This window comes from Neophocaena asiaeorientalis, unplaced genomic scaffold (assembly GCF_003031525.2).
Source record: "Neophocaena asiaeorientalis asiaeorientalis breed wild unplaced genomic scaffold, Neophocaena_asiaeorientalis_V1.1 scaffold218, whole genome shotgun sequence".
Lineage (NCBI taxonomy): Eukaryota > Metazoa > Chordata > Mammalia > Artiodactyla > Phocoenidae > Neophocaena > Neophocaena asiaeorientalis.
In genome coordinates, this window is record NW_020172818.1 from 12,180,014 (window position 1) to 12,196,875 (window position 16,862).

Genomic DNA, 16,862 nt, shown 5'->3' on the forward strand with positions numbered 1-16,862 from the left:
CCTTGAAAGAGGAAACGATGCTGTTTGTTGTAAATATAAGGTGGCCATGAAAACAAACACAGTGAAATCAAAATGATGTTATTAAGGGCTAGCTAGATCCCATTGTCAAAGGTGCTCATCCTGCCATCTGCTTTCTCTTTGTTAAAAGGGATATTAGCAAGTGGCCGATGCTAAAGAGATAAAAGAATCAAACCAAGACACCTCTTTGACCTAATTAGAAGGACTGAATGAGAATTTCTCATTCTGTGCTCCAGTGGGACAGAATGAGGCTGCCTGTGTACTAAAACCACCGCCCACCCACTATGGTCCTCGAAATCACACTTCCTGAAACTCCAGGCTCCCCCCACCAGCCTACTTTTCATACCCTGCCACCTCCTCCACCTGCTGGCCCAGCCTCATTGGCCACACTCCCTCCGCTCACATTGGACCTTCCTGTGCTCCTAAATTATTTGGATGTTGGACTTGCTAGAATGATCCCCTGTGTTTTAATTTTTTTTTCTTATTCTCCATCTGTGAGACTTTTCATTCTAGTTTCTGAGAAATTTCCCTGGCTTCATCCTCCAAACCTGTCTATTGATTTGTTTTTTTTTTTTTTAGTTGTCAGATATTCGATTTCCCAGAGCTCTTTCTCCTCCTCTGACGGTTCCTTTTTCATTGTGCCCTGTTGTGTTTTATGGGCACAGTATCTCCTCCTACCTCTCTGAGGATATTAATAATAGTTATTTTGAAGTTTCCTCTTCCCTGAATTTATTTCTGTTTCCTCTGAGGTCCTTTGATATTTTTATTTTATCTCTGCTTTTCATTTTGAAGATTTTTCTCAAATGGCCACTGGTCATGCATAACTGTTCACTGATACTGAAGAAGGAGGCAGTTAAAAGCTGGTTGGTGGGTCTTGGGCATGGAGGGCCCCACAGTGGAGCTTCATACAGCGAGAGCTGGTGGAGAGCTTCCTCCACAGGATGCCCAGGCAGTAGCCCTGGGGCACCCTCAGTCTCATGAACGGTGTTGACCCTGGCCTGGCTGCTGAGGTTGTGGCTGCAGGACAGGACACCATTTATGAATCAGACTTTTGTTTATTACCCTCCCCGTTTCAGCCCTGTGCTCACGTCCACCCTTCCCTGTGCGTGACCCAGCGTCATGGGGCTGGGAGTGGATTTGTGGGTTCAACACCCTAGGGGCAGAGTGTCAGCTAGCCAGCCCCCAGCACAGCCCATCTTCAATGGCTCCCGGTCCTTCTACGGCTGGAGATGCTCCAAGGTTCTGTGAGTGACTGGCTTGCTGGGCTCCCCTATGGGAGCCCTGACGTCAGAGCGTCCTCCAGCCCATTCGATCGGCTCCTCCATCTGCTTTGCTTTTTAAACATGTGATGACAGCTCATCCTTTGGTATAAATTGTCCTGATCTCTTTGTCCCAGTGGGTTCATACTGGTTTTATTCCTTGTCTTGCCGGGGGGACTCATTCAGTCACTGAATAAATACTTGCTGATCCCTTACCCTGTGCCAGGCACTCTTCCAACGTAATGAGCAGAAACACAGCCGTCCTTGTCCACCTGGAGCTTGCATTCTAGTGGTCCAAATGCATCTTGTCAGTTCCCCATGTTTACTGGAAAATGTCAAACCATCTTCTACAAACGTAAATCAGACCATGTCACTCCCCCAGTGGAAACCCCTGTAACCAAGTCCAAGCTCATACTGCTCGCTGCAGGACAGGCCAATAAATCAAGAGATGAGTTGTTGGGGAAAAGAATAGTGACTTTATTCAGAAAGCCAGCAGACCAAGCAGATGGTGGACTAGCGTTCTAAAGAATCATCTTCCCCGAGTTAGAATTCAGGCTTCTTTTATACTAAAAGGGGAGGGCGTATGGCTGTTTGTTGCCAGGCTTCTTTTATACTAAAAGGGGAGGGCATATGGCTGTTTGTTGCAACTTCTAGGTGCTGGAATCCTTTGTTCTCGCAGCTGTCCGCATACGTCGGCTCACAAGATTCCTCTAAGCCTGCAAGACAAATGTTATCCTCTGTTCTGCAACTTTTTATCTCTATATGAATGGGAAAGCGTTAAACCTTTAAAGGTCAGAGCTTTGAGAATGGGCTATCGTGTATATTTCAGGCTAAAGGCAACGTTCTTTTATAAAGGGGCAGAGCCAGCATGACTAAGCACCAGCCACAGAGCACAGGGGTTAGAGCTAAAGGAATAGATCCAACATGGAGTCAGGTTTGTCCTCTGTACACCCCTGCAGGATCCTCACACTGCAATTAGACTAGACCGAAGGCCCTCAGCTTGGCTGGAGTGTGTCCTGACACTCCCCAACCAAGTCTTCCCAGGACCCTTCACCCCCAGTCCTCTCAGCCTCGATGCTTCCTTTGTCTTCCTGCAGCATTCGGTGTCCTGTTTTCATGTTATCACATTAGGCTTCATAGCGCTCCTTGGAGGCAAGAATTGTTGCCTCCACTTTGTAAATGAGGAAAGTGAGGTAGAGAGGTCACCTGACTGAATTAGGTCAGGTCACAAAGTATGCAAGTGAAGCCAGCTGGGTTCAAGGAGGGACGTCTGACATCCCAGCTCCCCTTGGCCCCCAAACCGCCTCCCTCCCTTCTCCCAAGATCGGTGCACAAAGCCATGTTCTCTCTTTCTCTCTCTCCCTCTCTCTCTCTCTCTCTCTCTCTCTCTCTCCCTCTCCCTCTTCTTCTCATTGGTCCCCCGCCTGCCATCTGTCTGAGAGCAGAGAGGGACCCAAGCACAGCACTGGCAAGACCCAGGAGCCAGCAACCCCACCTGTCTTAGAAAGGCCGGCACAGAGATGTACTTCTTTTCTCCTCCACAGGCGTGCACAGATCCCAGGGAACTGTCACAAATGCGGCCACTTGTGAGCTTCAGGTTGATGAAAACGAGGCTGGAAGAAGCAGAGTCTCCCACAGCATGTTTAGTCCCTTTTAAAGCTATTGGTCAGAAGCTGCAGCCAAATCCTTGGTGTGTCCAGTCTGCCAGGCTCTACGTGGAGAGGTGAAGCCTCTGGGCAGCTCTGAGCCGTGCAGATAGTGAGCACTCAGAGAGCTTTCAGGGGTCACCCCTGAGGTTAGGGACAAGGGAACACTGGTGGGGAGAAGCCTCAGGATTCAGCCCTGAGCTAGGCCCCCTCCTTCCCGCCTCTGCTGGTCAGTGATAACGGTGAAGTTGAGAGTAACCGGTTAGCTGAGGTCCTGTAAATGGATATTCCTCTATTCCTTGTGAGATTGTTGGCACAGCTGGATTCAAACCCAGGTCTCCAAGATCTGTGGCACTAGCCTCTCTGCTCCCCCCGGGCGCTCCCTACCACGTTCCCTTTCTTCTCAGACCTTTCTCCAGGGTCCCCTTGGTTCCATCACTTGGTCCTCACTCTCTACAGCATCCTTTAACTCCATTGGTCAGTCCAGTCTCGGACATCTCATCCTTAATGCCGACTGCAGACACCCTTTCTGACCTCAGGGAGCCTGGTTCTTCCTGGACCTCTATTTCCCCATAATCATCTCCAGAGGGGGTAGATCATCCCCCCTTCCACCCAGAGGTCAGGAGGGTTCTCTCCTTTTCATATAATCCCATAAGAGGGTGTCATGAGCTGAATTGTGTCCCCCAAAATTCATGTGTTGAAACCCTAACCCCTAGTACCTCAGAAGGTGGCAGTATTAGGAGACGGGGTCTTTAAAGAGATGACTGAGATTGATCATGTGGGCGGGCCCTAATGGAATATGATTGGCGTTCTTACAAGAAGGGGAGGATTAGGACATAGACATGAACAGAGAGACAGCCGTGTGAGTTCACAGCAAGAAGGCGGCCATCTATAAGCCGAGGAGAAAGGCCCCAGAGGAAGTCACCCCTGCCCACACCTTGATCTTGGACTTTTAGCCCCCAGGAATATGAGAAAATGAATTTCTGATTTTTAAGCCCTCCATCCTCCCTGCCCCATCTGTGGTATGTCGTTATGGCAGCCCAAGCAGACTATACTGAAGGCTAACAGTCCCTCTGGTGCATCCTTGGGGCCTCGAGCAAGTACAACCCCTAGATCCCAGCCCCGCCTAAAGCCAGCTACCTGAGGACATTTCCTCCAAGGAGGCAGGGCACAGGTATTGTCCTCCTGGTGCACGTGATGAATTAGGATCTTTGTGGAGGGGACTCCATTACTAAGAACAGTGAGGATCATGGCCCAGGGGCTGCTGGCATCAGTATTGCCAGGATTACAGCTGGAGCCACCATTGTCTGAGACAGGACGTGATGAAAGCGTGCACATGTGAGGCTGCCGGAATGTCAGGGCCACATCCAGTGCACAGGGCATCTGCCAAGCCCACTGCTTCTTTCCTGGGGACAATTTAATATGTTTATTATTCTGGTGAAGCTGCCTCTAACCAGACCTATCCTGCAGCTGGCTGAGAGCTATTTCATTATCTCTTCACTCAACAGATAAAAAAGAAAATGGAACACAGTGGGCTGCATCAGAGCAACCCCTTATTCTTAATCCAGAGTCCTCGCTTCCCTCCCAGCCCCACTCCCAAACTTCTCCAATGCTGCCCAGAGAAACACAAAAGGCCAAACTCCTGTGCTGAAATTACGCTATGAAATAGAAGGGTGTTGCTTGGGAGACATACAGGAACTGTCCTAATGCCCTGTCTAATTTTGTGAATAGATGTTATGTAGAGAAAAGCCTCATGTTTAAGCTGAGGATGACTTTACAGGAATCCTGTCCCAGCCCCTCTCCCTCTCTGTGTGTGTATACAGGGACTTAAACTCTCTGTTTTAGCTTCCTCATCCATCAAATGGGAATAACTGTCCTTCCAGAGGGGTCGTTGGAAAGATTAATTAAGATAAAGGACGTAAAGTTACAGCACTTTGTGGCAATGGAAACTTGGGAAATCATCAGTTCCTTCCACAGTGTATTCGGAGCTTACTATGTGCCAGGCACTGCTCTCTCCTTGAAACAGAGTGGACAAAACTCAGGCAGGTTCTTAACTCTCTTGGAGATTACGCTCCAATAGGGAGAGACAAGGAGTGACAAGAAAACAGGTGACACATGTAGTCATTCACATCGTGTTACGGTTGCGCAGATGTATCCTGGGTGACAGGACAGAGAGCTGGGGGGCAGGGTAGGCCAGTGGGGATGATGATGGTGATGGTGACATCAGTGGTGGTGACAGTGGTGCTGGTGACGATGACGACAATGGTGATGATGATGGTGATGATGGCACAACGACCTTTGTACCGTGAGCACGCTGCTTGACTTCTCTGAGTCTGCAGAATAAGCTAAGAATTACATGATTAGAGGTAAAAGCAGGACTAGCCGCATAATTACAGGGGTCCAGTACAAAATGAACATGCAGGGCCCCCCCGCCCCCACCGTTCAGATCTTACTAAGCTTCCCTCGCAGCTGTGTCTTGCTTTCCCTCGGGTGGAAGGAACAGAGGGAGATGTGACAGAGGGCCCCTCAGTCCCTGTCTGTGGTCTTCCTCCTGAGGCTGCCCCAAGATGTTAATTCTCAGCAACTTGCAGCAAAAAGACCCCAGCTTTCCATCTTGGTCTCAGTTCTGCTGCTTTCCGTGGCACTTCCCTTCTCCAAACCAAGATTTATTTATAATTAAGCAATTAAAATTTTTTGACGTATTAACTGAGACCTCACAACAAGCCTAGGCTAATTCTTCTGTTTACATCATTGCACTGAATCCTCAGAACAACCCTTGGAGGTGGACGTGATGATTACCCCACTTTACAGATAAGGAAACTGAGTCTCAGCAAGGTTACAAGACCCAGGGCTAGTTTGCTTCAGATACACTTAAGGTCCCAGGCTGGGACTTGGTGACTCTTACACATTTTGGCAGCGTGCTCCCTTGGATGAAATATCAGAGAGATTGGGCCCTAAAAGTAGCAACTCTTTAAAATATTAATTCACTGTAATGCTTCACGTAGACTCTACTTTCTAACCAGGCCTCCCTCATTCCTAGAAAAATCAGAGAAGGGAAATCCCTCCTTCTGTGGTTCCAATCTGGGCCCTGCCATCAGCCTTGGGTGGGTGGGTGTGAGGGGCTGTTTTCTTCTTCCCTTTGCCGGCTGATCAGTACCTGCCGTGTCTGGTTGCTTTAGAACCCACTAAAATAGAGCCTGCTCTGCTCACTTCTGCACACAGATCCACGCTGTGAGTCAAAAGGTGATTCTCCTCTCTCCCCATCCCCCCATCACGCCGATCAAACTGAGCGGGCCTGCCCCTAAGGGGACCCACGGGACTCAGCAGCTATAACACAATCCTCCTAACTTATTCCTAAAGGGATCAGAGCCCATCACCCGGGCCCCACGTTTTAGTGAAAGACGTCTACACGCCAGGATTGGAGACTAAGAATTCTGGGCAATTCTTCTCCTGAATTCAGCCTCCCATTGTGAACCAACTCAGATATCTGTCTTGCCCCTTAAGCAGAGCAGGCCTCTCAAACCCCAAGAGGCATCAAAATCCCACTGGAGCTTGTCAAAATGCAGGTTTCCAGGCCTGGCTCACAGAATCTGAGGCTGTGGCTGGTCTAGGGTGGGGCCTGAGTTGCTGTATTACTCAAAGAACCCTAGTTTCTGGAGCTGGAAGACTGTGGACCAACCCTGAGAAAGAGATGAAGAGGAATCATGGGGGCAGGCAGTCCTGAATGCTGGGCCTTTACCCACTCAAGTATCCAAACACCTGTTTACTGAGTGTGTTCTTTATGGCAGATAGCGTTCTAGGTCCTGGTGGTACAGCAATGGGGGGAATCATCCCTGCCGTCATGGGGTTTATAGCCCAGTCTGGAGAGGGAGACCACGAAAACAAGTCAGTACGTAAAATGTCAGGTGGTGAGGAAGCCGAGAGGGATGTAAACAGTGGTCTGGAGGGAGGGGGTAGGAGGAAGGTAGTAGAAGCGGGAAAACAAATTCTTGGCGATAGAAAGGGCACTGGCCGTGGCGAAAGATCAAGCCAGACCTGATCGCAGATTTGTAAGGACGTATTTGTAAGTTAGCGCAAGTCACTGAACCTTTCCGAGACTCATTTGCCTCGTCTGTAAAAAGGGAGGGAGAAACAAAATTATTTCCTAGCTCCTTTTTAGCTATTCAATACCTTTCTCACTGACTCAGGAAGATCCAGGCAGTTAAGAAGGTTACAATAGTCAGGAAAGCAAAATTCAGACCCCAGCCCTGAGGCTAACTTACCGATTGACCCAAGGAAATGACTCACCTCTCCTGAACGTCAGTCTGTTGGTCTGGAAAATGACAGGTTATTCCTGAGGGTGGTCAGGCGTCCTCCTGCCCAGTGTTCTTAGATTCCAGTAGGAATCACGTGAATAGAAGAAGACCTTGACGTGGAGTCTCTTTGCAGTGTTTTCCTCAGAAAGTAGGATTAAGAACATGAGGCCTATGTCTGAGCATCTTAATGGAAAAGCAAAGAACTGGGAGCTGTGGGAGGGACCACGGAGCTCCTGAAGAGTCACAGCACTTCTTAGGCTCCATCACGTGGAACCCACCACGATTACTGAATCCAAGAGGGAAATGCAGGACCGAATGACTGTGGCAGTTTGCAAGCTGCCAGAACTGAGTGAAGTAAAGCGAGAGCTAAGCCGTGGTCTCTGGGGAAGCCGGGAGAGTTGGGGGGGATCCCCTGCCTGGACCATGCCCTGCCAGGACCTGACACTAATTGGCCTGGTTCTCCCTCAGGACCTTTGGACTCAGACGTTAGGGTTCTGGCCAACATTTACCCAGTGCCTTGGGACAAGTTTATAGATGTAGAAACTTAATCAATAGTTGTCAAAAGCCCAGTCTGTGCGCAGCACCACGCCAGGTTGCTGATCTAGAGGTGGGCCCTGCTTCGATGGAACCCAGAGCCTATTGGGAAAGAAGAACATCATTCATATAATCACTCACACATACACGCTGGCTGTGGTCACAGCCAGTGAAGTTCAGGGAAGAAGAAAATGCAGGACAGTGACCGGGACCATCCAGGACTTCAAGGAGAGTTTCTCAGAGGCAGTGGCGGCTGAGCAAGGGCAACCAGATGCGAGGGGCTGACCAGGAGGCGATTGGAGAGCTCCAGGCCAGGGAACAGCGTGCGCACGGACACGAGGACTGGGTGTCTGCCCCACCCAGGAAATGGAAAGCGCATTGGGCATCAGGAGAGCTGGGTTCCAATCCCTCTGCTGCCACTTTTAACTCTGACCGTGGGAAGTCACTTCACCTCTCTAAGGCTTCAGCTTCCTTGTCCATGAAAAGAAGGTAATGCTTGTCCCACAGAGCATTCATGTGGGTTAAACGAATTACAGTATGGGAAGGGGTTTTGTGAACTGTACATGTGTACATGTGAAGGATGGTCATAATCATTTTCAGGGTCGGCTCTTCCATCTCCTTTTCTGCCCCATACTGTTCCCTCTAAACTCCCTGCTAAGTAGGGGTGGGTCAAAGTGGGGGAAAGGGTCACCATTTTTGGAGCACCTACTCTTTGCTAGGAACTGAGCTAGGTCCTTTACATTCATTATTTCATTTCATCCCCATTTTACAGATGAGGAAAACTGAGACCCAGGCAGGCGTAGAGTTCATGTGTGAAGGGCTTTAAAGCTTTATCTACCATCACAGGCTGTCTTGCGGTCCCTGCAGGGCGTGGGCAAGCACCCTACCCTTCTTACACACTTTTATTGTTTTCCATATGCTGTGCAGTGGCGCTTAACTTGAGGAGTTCACAGACTGACTCATGGACAGACCTTTGTAATTTAGTGTTCCTAGAGCAACTAGAAAGAAATAAAACTGGGCTAGGTGGGTCTGCGTGGGCTTCACGGACCCTTCCTGACCTGCCTGGGAAGGCGACGCCCTCATGGTGTCTAGGGCAGTGTGTTGTTGGCCTCACCCATCCATGAGGTATACTTGGCAATTAGCCGAATGCAGTTTACACCCAGGCCCCGTGGAGTGGCATAGCCGTTTGAATGCAATGAATCAATGTCAACCATGCTGATGCTTGTTCTTTGCAGGATGAAAGAAAAACCAACAAGCCCCAAGCATGGCTTGACAAGATGCACTTTCCCTCCCGAAGGCTAAAGGGAGAGGAAAGTGATTTGAGTTGCAACAAGAGGTTTTAAGCCAGATGTAAGAAAGAACTGACTCACCAGGCTGTGTGTACATTTAAGAAATTGTTTCCATACCTTTAAATCAAGACCTGGGTCTCTGACTGGTACATCCAGGCTCTACCATGAACTCTGTGACCTGGAGAAAATGTTTAACTGCTCTCAGCTGCAGTCTTGTTGTCCAGTAAAATAAGGATAATAATATTACCTACCTGTGTTAGTTTGCTCGGGCTGCATACAAAGTACCACAGACTCGGTAGCTTAAATAACAGAAGTTTATTTGCTTATAATTCTGGGGGCAGGAAGTTCAAAGTCAGTGTGTTAACAGGGTTTCTTCTGAGCCCTCTCTTCTTGTAGACCAGCACCTTCTCCCTGTGTCCTCACATGGTCATCCCTGTCTGTATGTACAGCAGAAATTAACACAACATTGTAAATCAACTATACTTCAATACAATAAATTTTAAAAAATAATAAACACTTTTCCAGGAATGGGCCTGAGGCCTGTGACAGCTCTGCCTTATTCTGAAATTGTGTCCTCATGACTCTTCCGGGCTCCCCTTTCCCTCTTTTTGTACAAGTACAGTGGTAGTGGTTGCTAGTTTGCTTTGATGCCCTTGATGGTTTTCAAAGTTGACAGCCACATCTCAGCATTCACTTTTTATTTTTGAGATTATGTATGGAATCCCAGACACCGGCCACCAGCACTGTGGGTACCAGAGGGCAATTAAGGGAATTTGTGTAAGAAGGGACAGATGTATGTTTTGTAAAGCCATTCGGGTCATATTAAAAAAGAAATACAACCTTGTATGTGGGTGTTGTAATAAAGAAACATATCCTGAAATCCAAGTAACATAATTTTGCTGACCAAATATCATATGTATTACAGCCACGCTCCTGGAATTATGAGATTCATTTTTTTTCTTGAGTATTTGCCCCAGGTAGAGAACACTGATCTAGAGGCAAGTTGAGAATGGGTCTTGTCTGCTGACATGTGACCTTTGACCCTCTGTAAATACTTCTTTCTTCATCAATAAAATAGGAGTAGTGAGTGATATCTGCCTCTAGAGTTGTGTCAGAATTGAGCGGGGTGACACAGAAGGTGATGTCACAGCACCTGATCCAGAGAAGCCACACTCCTTGTGAAACCCACGTGACCTGCCCACGTGGTACCCAACCCACAGTAGGCTCTCCAGGAAGTGCAGCTGTGAGTAGTATCAGGACTTCTGTTAATGTGGGGGCATCGTGTTGGGGGCTGGGGGCCGTACATGGTCCCTGCCCTCCACAGGAGGCAGGAGAGAGACAGGAGAAAGAAGTAAAATCTAACCAGTAGCAACAACACGCGGTTTCAGAATCGGTACCCAGTTTCTGGAAGGACAGTCCACACCAATACGGTGAGAGATTCCAAAACGTGAGAACCAAGTTCATCAGCCTCCTGCCCCCCGTCGGCTTGCTGCTGGATGGGTGCCAGCTGGCCACAGAGCTCCACGGCCAAGGTGAATCCCACCCATTCAACCCTGGCTCAGTCACTGCATCCAGCCTCCCTCCCCAGTGCCCGTTCTGGTAGCTCATCCCCAAGACCGAAATGTCTTTGCTCCTTCTGTTACTAACAACAGGCGTGCATCCTACAGGCCTGGCCCTTGGCTGGCTGCTCTCATAAAACCCCACCTACATCAAACGGAATCATCTAGTACCCAGCCAGCCTGGAGGAAAATCCCAGGTATCGCCTCCTAAGTCTAAAAACCTGAAGTTGGCTCCATAATCAAATAAAGCCCCTCATAAGTGGTCTCAACCCACCTGTCTAAACCTATCTCCCTCTACCCACCAACCTCTAACCCACCACTCCGGCACGACCAGTCTTCTCCAGCCTCAGAGCTGGCTATCCTTCCTCCTGTCCCCAGTCCTGCCTGTAATGCCTTAACATGTAACTCCTTGGACAGCAGTGAGGAACTACAGAAGTTTCTGGATGACACGACTGAAACTATCGAATTTGCATTTCAGAACACGATAAAGATAAGCTCCTGTAATAGATAGGATGTAGGTTTAGGTGCTTTAACAATGGGCAAAAAAAACCCGACTAAAACAAAACAATCCTCACCGTAAGTACGTGGAGTATGTGTTATTTTCCAGTTTACAGCTAAGGAAACTGAGGCTCGCCCTGGGCATTGTGCCAGGACCTCAGGGCCAGCAAAGTCGGGACTGGAATGGGACCGCTGTGTGTCCACCTCCTCCTGCATCACTTCTGTAATGTCCATTGCGGAGCACAGGCTCCGGACGCGCAGGCTCAGCGGGCCCAGCCGCTCTGCGGCATGTGCAATCTTCCCGGACCGGGGCACGAACCCACGACCCCTGCATCGGCAGGCAGACTCTCAACCACTGCGCCACCAGGGAAGCCCCCTCCCTTTTTTTTTGAATAGCCCAACTGACATTTTATGCTTTGTTTTATTTGGGGGTTAGGGGATAATTCAAAAGCAGAACCAGGTTTTATAGCCTCGCATGCACACTTTCTATCAAAGTGTCATTTTGCCCAGCTCTGAAATTATGGTCCTGTCCTCGGAAAACATTGTCGCAGACTTGCCCGTCCTCGCAATGCTTCTGATGCCCTTTCTGAACACACAGGCCCATTTTCAGCAGGATGACATGCTTGGGCTGAGATATGATCAATGTGAAAAGTGGAACCGGAGGAAATGGTCCCGGAACCCACTAACCTAGAGGCTCTGATAAGATGCTTTGCCCATAAAATGTTATTCTTATTAAATCCCGAATGAATCAGGCTCCCGTCTCCTACGTGAAGCTTTGCAGGAGTCTGCCTGGTGAGTCTCCTCTGAAAGAGATCTAATTCACTTTGCTAAAAGTTCAAGAATCCACCCCTGAGGCCTCCCTAGCTCCTTTTAAAGAGCAGAGGTAGGACCCTCATCGTTATTTATTTCAGCACTTCTTACACACTGGGAGCCCTGCTAAGGCCTTGTGTGACAGCACCTCCGTGTACACGCCCAGCAACTGTCAGATAGGGACCGTCATTCCCATTTTCCGGATGAGGAGAGTGTGACTCAGAGTACGTTGCCCAAGACCATACAGCTATCATGACAGTTTTCTGTCGCTGTGGAACAAATTTCCACTAAATGAGCGGCTTAAAACAAACACACGCTTGTATCTATGTATTTCCTCAGCGTTTCCACAGGTCAGGAGTCTGGCCACAGCTTAGCTGGCCCTTCTGCTCAGGGTGTCACAAAGCTTCGACCCCGGTGTCCACTGGACTGCACTCCTTTCCGGATCTTTCTGGATCTTTCCCAGGCTCTCCTGGTTGTTGGCAGAATTCAGTCCCTTGTGGCTACAGGAATGAAGTCCTCCTGTTTCCTTGCTGGCACTCTGCTCCTAGAGGTGCCCGCAGGTCCCTGCCATGTGGCCACTCCCACTCCAGACCGCCAGGACTCAGTCTGATAGCCTGTAATCATGGGAATGACCCCACCACCTTTGTCCTGTTCCCTAGGCTGGACAGATGTCACAGGTTAAACCATTCAACCTCCCAGCTTTCCGTGGACTCACCTGCACGATGAGAGCTTGCTCCCAGGTTGCGTCTAACTGACTGTTCCTTGTCATTCACATGTCAACCTAATGTCACGTCTTCTGAAAGTCCTTCCCTGGCCACATACCAAAAGCAGGTCTCTTTTCTAGACCCTGATTTGTTCTCTTCAGAGCACTTGTCTCAACTTGGGGTCTTGTCACTTATTCACCCCTGTCAGCCTCCTAGAAGCGAGCTCCATTTGCTGGGGCTGCCTTGTTCACTGTTGCAGCCCCAGTGACCATGGAAGGGATGCCCCCAAGATGCTTGAGGACCATTGACTCCCCTCCGTGCTAAGAGCTGACACAGAGGCATGTGTCAGACATTTAGTCCACACCACAAAGGAAGCCGAGGCACAGGGAGGTCACCCCGATAGCAGGAGAGGCGCCGGGGTGTCAGACAGTCAGCTCCCAAGCTGGATTCGCCTGGGCAGGACACCCTCTTTCCTTGGAGCCATGGGGTCTAGTTGACCAAGCCACTGATATCTGTGCCCCTGTTTGGTCCTCATGATACGAGAGACCATGAATGGAGGCCTTTCAGAATGTGGACTCTGATGGATGGTGGGCCTATCCAAGGTCACACCGTGGTCAGTGGGGGAAGCTGGCTGCCACTTGACATGTACCCACCTCCTTCATTAGCTCTCTTTCTTCTCTGCCAGATGTGTAGCCTCCTGTGGGCTGCTACAGCAAATTATCACAGAATTGGTGGCTTAAAAAAAACGCAAATTCGTGACCTCACGGTTCTGGCCAGGACTGAAATTAAGGTGCCAGTGGGGTCAGCCTTCTCCAGAGGCTCCGGGGGAGAATCCTTTCCTTCCTCTTCCAGCTTCTGGGGGGTCCTGGTTCTCCTTGGCTTGTGGTGTCTGCCCATGTCTTGACATGGCCTCTTCTCTGCTTTGTGTCTGTGTCCAAACCTCCATCTCTTTTCTAAGACGGCAGGCATTAGGACCCCCCAAACCCAGGATGATTTCTTGAACCTGCAAAGGCCCTGTTTCAAAATAATATCACTTTCTGGGGTCCTAAGTAGACATGAATTCTGGGGGGGACACTCTTCACCCTACTACACAAGGTCACCTCTCCTTAGGTCGGCCACCACTGCCCCAACTTTTCTTGGCTCTGACACCCTGGTCCCCACTGGTCCGTGTGACTCCCTGGCCGGCCATTCCCTCTCCAGCTGCCCCAGTTCCATCCCCCCCAAGCTCCAGAGCAGTCTCCCTGCACCGTGGCTTCTGTGCCACCCCACCTGCGTGTCTCCCTCTCCCACTGATTCTGAGCTTCCAGAGGGGAGGGACTGTGTCCCCAGCTCTCTGCCCAGACCTGCCAGGAGGGAGCATTTGAGGGCTATCCCGGGAATGCCCTGGAAGGAAAAGGAAGAAGTCAGAGGAGGGAGTGAGGGATGAAGAAGGAAGAAAAGGAGCGGGGTGGGCAGAAAACCCCAAAACAGGGCAATTTCAGCATCAGCGGGGGCGGCAGCTCAGGCCAAGGACCTTGCAGCCCTTTTGGGCTCATGGTCTTGGTCCACAGCCAGCTCCTCCGAGATCTGCACACCCCAAACAAGGTCATCGCAGTTCTAGTGACACCTTAAAGAAAGGATGCTCTTGGGCTTCCCTTGTGGTGCAGTGGTTGAGAGTCCGCCTGCCGATGCAGGGGACACGGGTTCGTGCCCCGGTCCGGGAGGATCCCACATGCCGTGGAGCGGCTGGGCCTGTGAGCCATGGCCACTGGGCCTGCGCGTCTGGAGCCTGTGCTCCGCAACGGGAGAGGCCACAACAGTGAGAGGCCCGCGTACCGCAAAAAAAAAAAAAAAAAGAAAGGATGCTCTTGAATATTTGCTGCTGTGTTTTCATTCTTGACAAGTATTTATTTTCCCTTCTCTCACCTCTTCTGGAGAACTCCTCCTGGGAGAGGCCCTAGACAGGGGCCAAGTGTCTGCTGATTTGAGCCACAAACACTTGACTCCAGGTCTTCCGTCTTTTGTTTTAATTGTGTGAGCTCTCTAGTTCATCCTCCCCCTGGGGACTCCCCTAACGACCAATTTCTGTTCACCAGGGACCTGTGTCTGTGAACTTGGCAGCTGGGGTTCCATTGGCTTAATGCTCATCAGTATTCACAAGTCACAATGCAAATGAAAATTTAAAGCTATGGTATGAGTGTATCTTTCTCCCCCATATTGTTACAAATAACCATGGTGTGTTTTCAGGTAGAATTGCTATTTGATAAACTCAGGAGCAATCACTTTTTATTTCGAAGAAAGCTGTCATTAGTCTCAAAAGATTTGACATTTACTCTAAATGAGTGAGTGGGGCTTGCATTTCTGAAACCCACGGCTTTAATACAAAGCTTTGGAAAGTGTGTGCATGTTAATGATGGGTAAATCAGAGCTGAAGCTGTCCACTGAGTTTCTCCAAGGCTGTGTTTCTTTCACATTCATTCTTCCGTGTTTCCTGTGTGTTGACAAAGGTTCTTTTCCCCCTAAAACTCCACTCAGGGTCTTCTGATGAGTTCTTCTGAAACCCAACCTTGTCTTTTGTACTTCTGCGTTGTCTCTGCATCGTCTGGTCTTAGCAAGAACCTGCTAAGTTGGTTTAGCCAGAATCCCCCACCCTCCCGACCTGATCATCTTCTGGTCATGTTGCTCATCCCCCGGGTGGTTTGATCCCCCTGGCCTGCCATCAGCAGGAATCCTGAACCCCCCTCACCTCTGATGTCTCCTCTTAGTAACTTTCCATCCACCGATCCCCACCTGCTCCTCGGCTACAAATCCCCACTTGTCCCCCTTGTGTTCAGAATCGAGCCCAGTTCTATGCGGAGGTGTCTTTTCCCCTTTGGTGATTGCAGCTGAATAAAATCTGTCTTTACTGCTTTAACTACGGTCCTGGTTTTTCTTTGACTGTGTCTTCTGGTGACAGACGCCATGCTAGGGGTGCAGAAGTGAAGAAAGCAAAACCCCTGCCTTTGAAAAGCACAGCTTGGAGTTGGGAACCCTTTGCTATAATGATGACATAGAGCAGAATTTTCCAGAAACTCCCCAGCCGAGATTTCACTGCACATGGCCTTCTGTGTGCAAAAGGGATCGGCAAACTTCTGAAGGACCAGATAATAAATATTTTAGGCTTTGAGGGTCACATCAGTCTGCGTTGTACATTTCTTTTCATTTTTGCTTTGTGCATGTGTGTGTGTGTGTGTGTGTGTGTCTTGTTTTGTTTTTTACAATCTTTTAAAAATGTAAAAGCCCTTCTTAGCTCACAGACTGTACAAAAACCAGCTGATTGCTGGGTGTGATCTTTTAAGAAACTGAATTGACATCTTCAACCCTGATTTAATCATCATGAACGTGCATACACTTTCCAAAGCTCCATGTAAAAATCACAGATGTTAGAAATTCAAGCCCCATTCACTTCTTTATAATAAATGTCAAATCTTCTGAGATTGTACCAAAACTGGCAGAGGCTGTGGACAAGGATGACCAGGACAAGTTACTGAACCTCCCGGAGCCTCAGTTCCCAGGTCTATAGAGCAGAGACCATTACACCTGGGAGGTTTAGTACCTAGCAAGGTGGGAGGGCTAAATTCCATCAGGAAGGGTAAGTGTCTGTACCCACCAGTAGAGACCCTGTGCTCAGTGAGCAGTCATTCCTGGGACTCAAGAGGCCAGAAATCGTTAAGAATATTGAGGAGAAGAATGTTCACACAATAATCCACTTGCAGTTCCAGGAAAAGAAAAGGGAAGGAAGCAGGAACACGGGGCTCCACTATCGTAACACTCACTCTTCTGCTCCCTGTCTGAGCCCTCATGCCGGGGGAGAGACAGGCACTCTAGGTGTCGTCAGGCATTTATCCCCGGTTGTCATGTTTGTCACGTGCTCCTCCGCAGGCTCCAGAAATCACATTTTCAGCTTCTTTGTTTTCTCTTACAGAGACATCAAGCCAGACAACATACTGCTGGATGAACACGGTAAGCCGGTTATGAACGCTTTCTAGAGACTATTTCAGTGGGAACTTTGAGGCTCTGGGAATTTGGTCCTGGTCCTGGTGAGCTGGATTTTAGGGTCGACTAGAAAGCCTTCTTTTGTTTCAATCTTGGTGAATGAGCACCTGTGTAAATTTCTGGTCTGTGTCCTGCTGCAGTGAGTTAAGTCCAATGTATTTGATGGTTTCATATCTAAAGACATCACCGTTCACGTCCTGGTGTGAGGACAACAGAGCAGAAATGGGAATGGGATA

The 16,862-nt window shown here is 49.3% G+C and overlaps 1 protein-coding gene across 1 annotated transcript in view; it reads left to right on the plus strand.

Moving 5' to 3' along the window:
• Positions 1-16,862, plus strand: part of STK32B (serine/threonine kinase 32B) — a 333,967-nt gene that overhangs the window by 251,275 nt on the left and 65,830 nt on the right. The window contains exon 5 of the mRNA XM_024741790.1: positions 16,556-16,593. Coding sequence (XP_024597558.1) covers positions 16,556-16,593 — 38 coding nt within the window. The remainder of the gene's footprint in view (positions 1-16,555; positions 16,594-16,862) is intronic.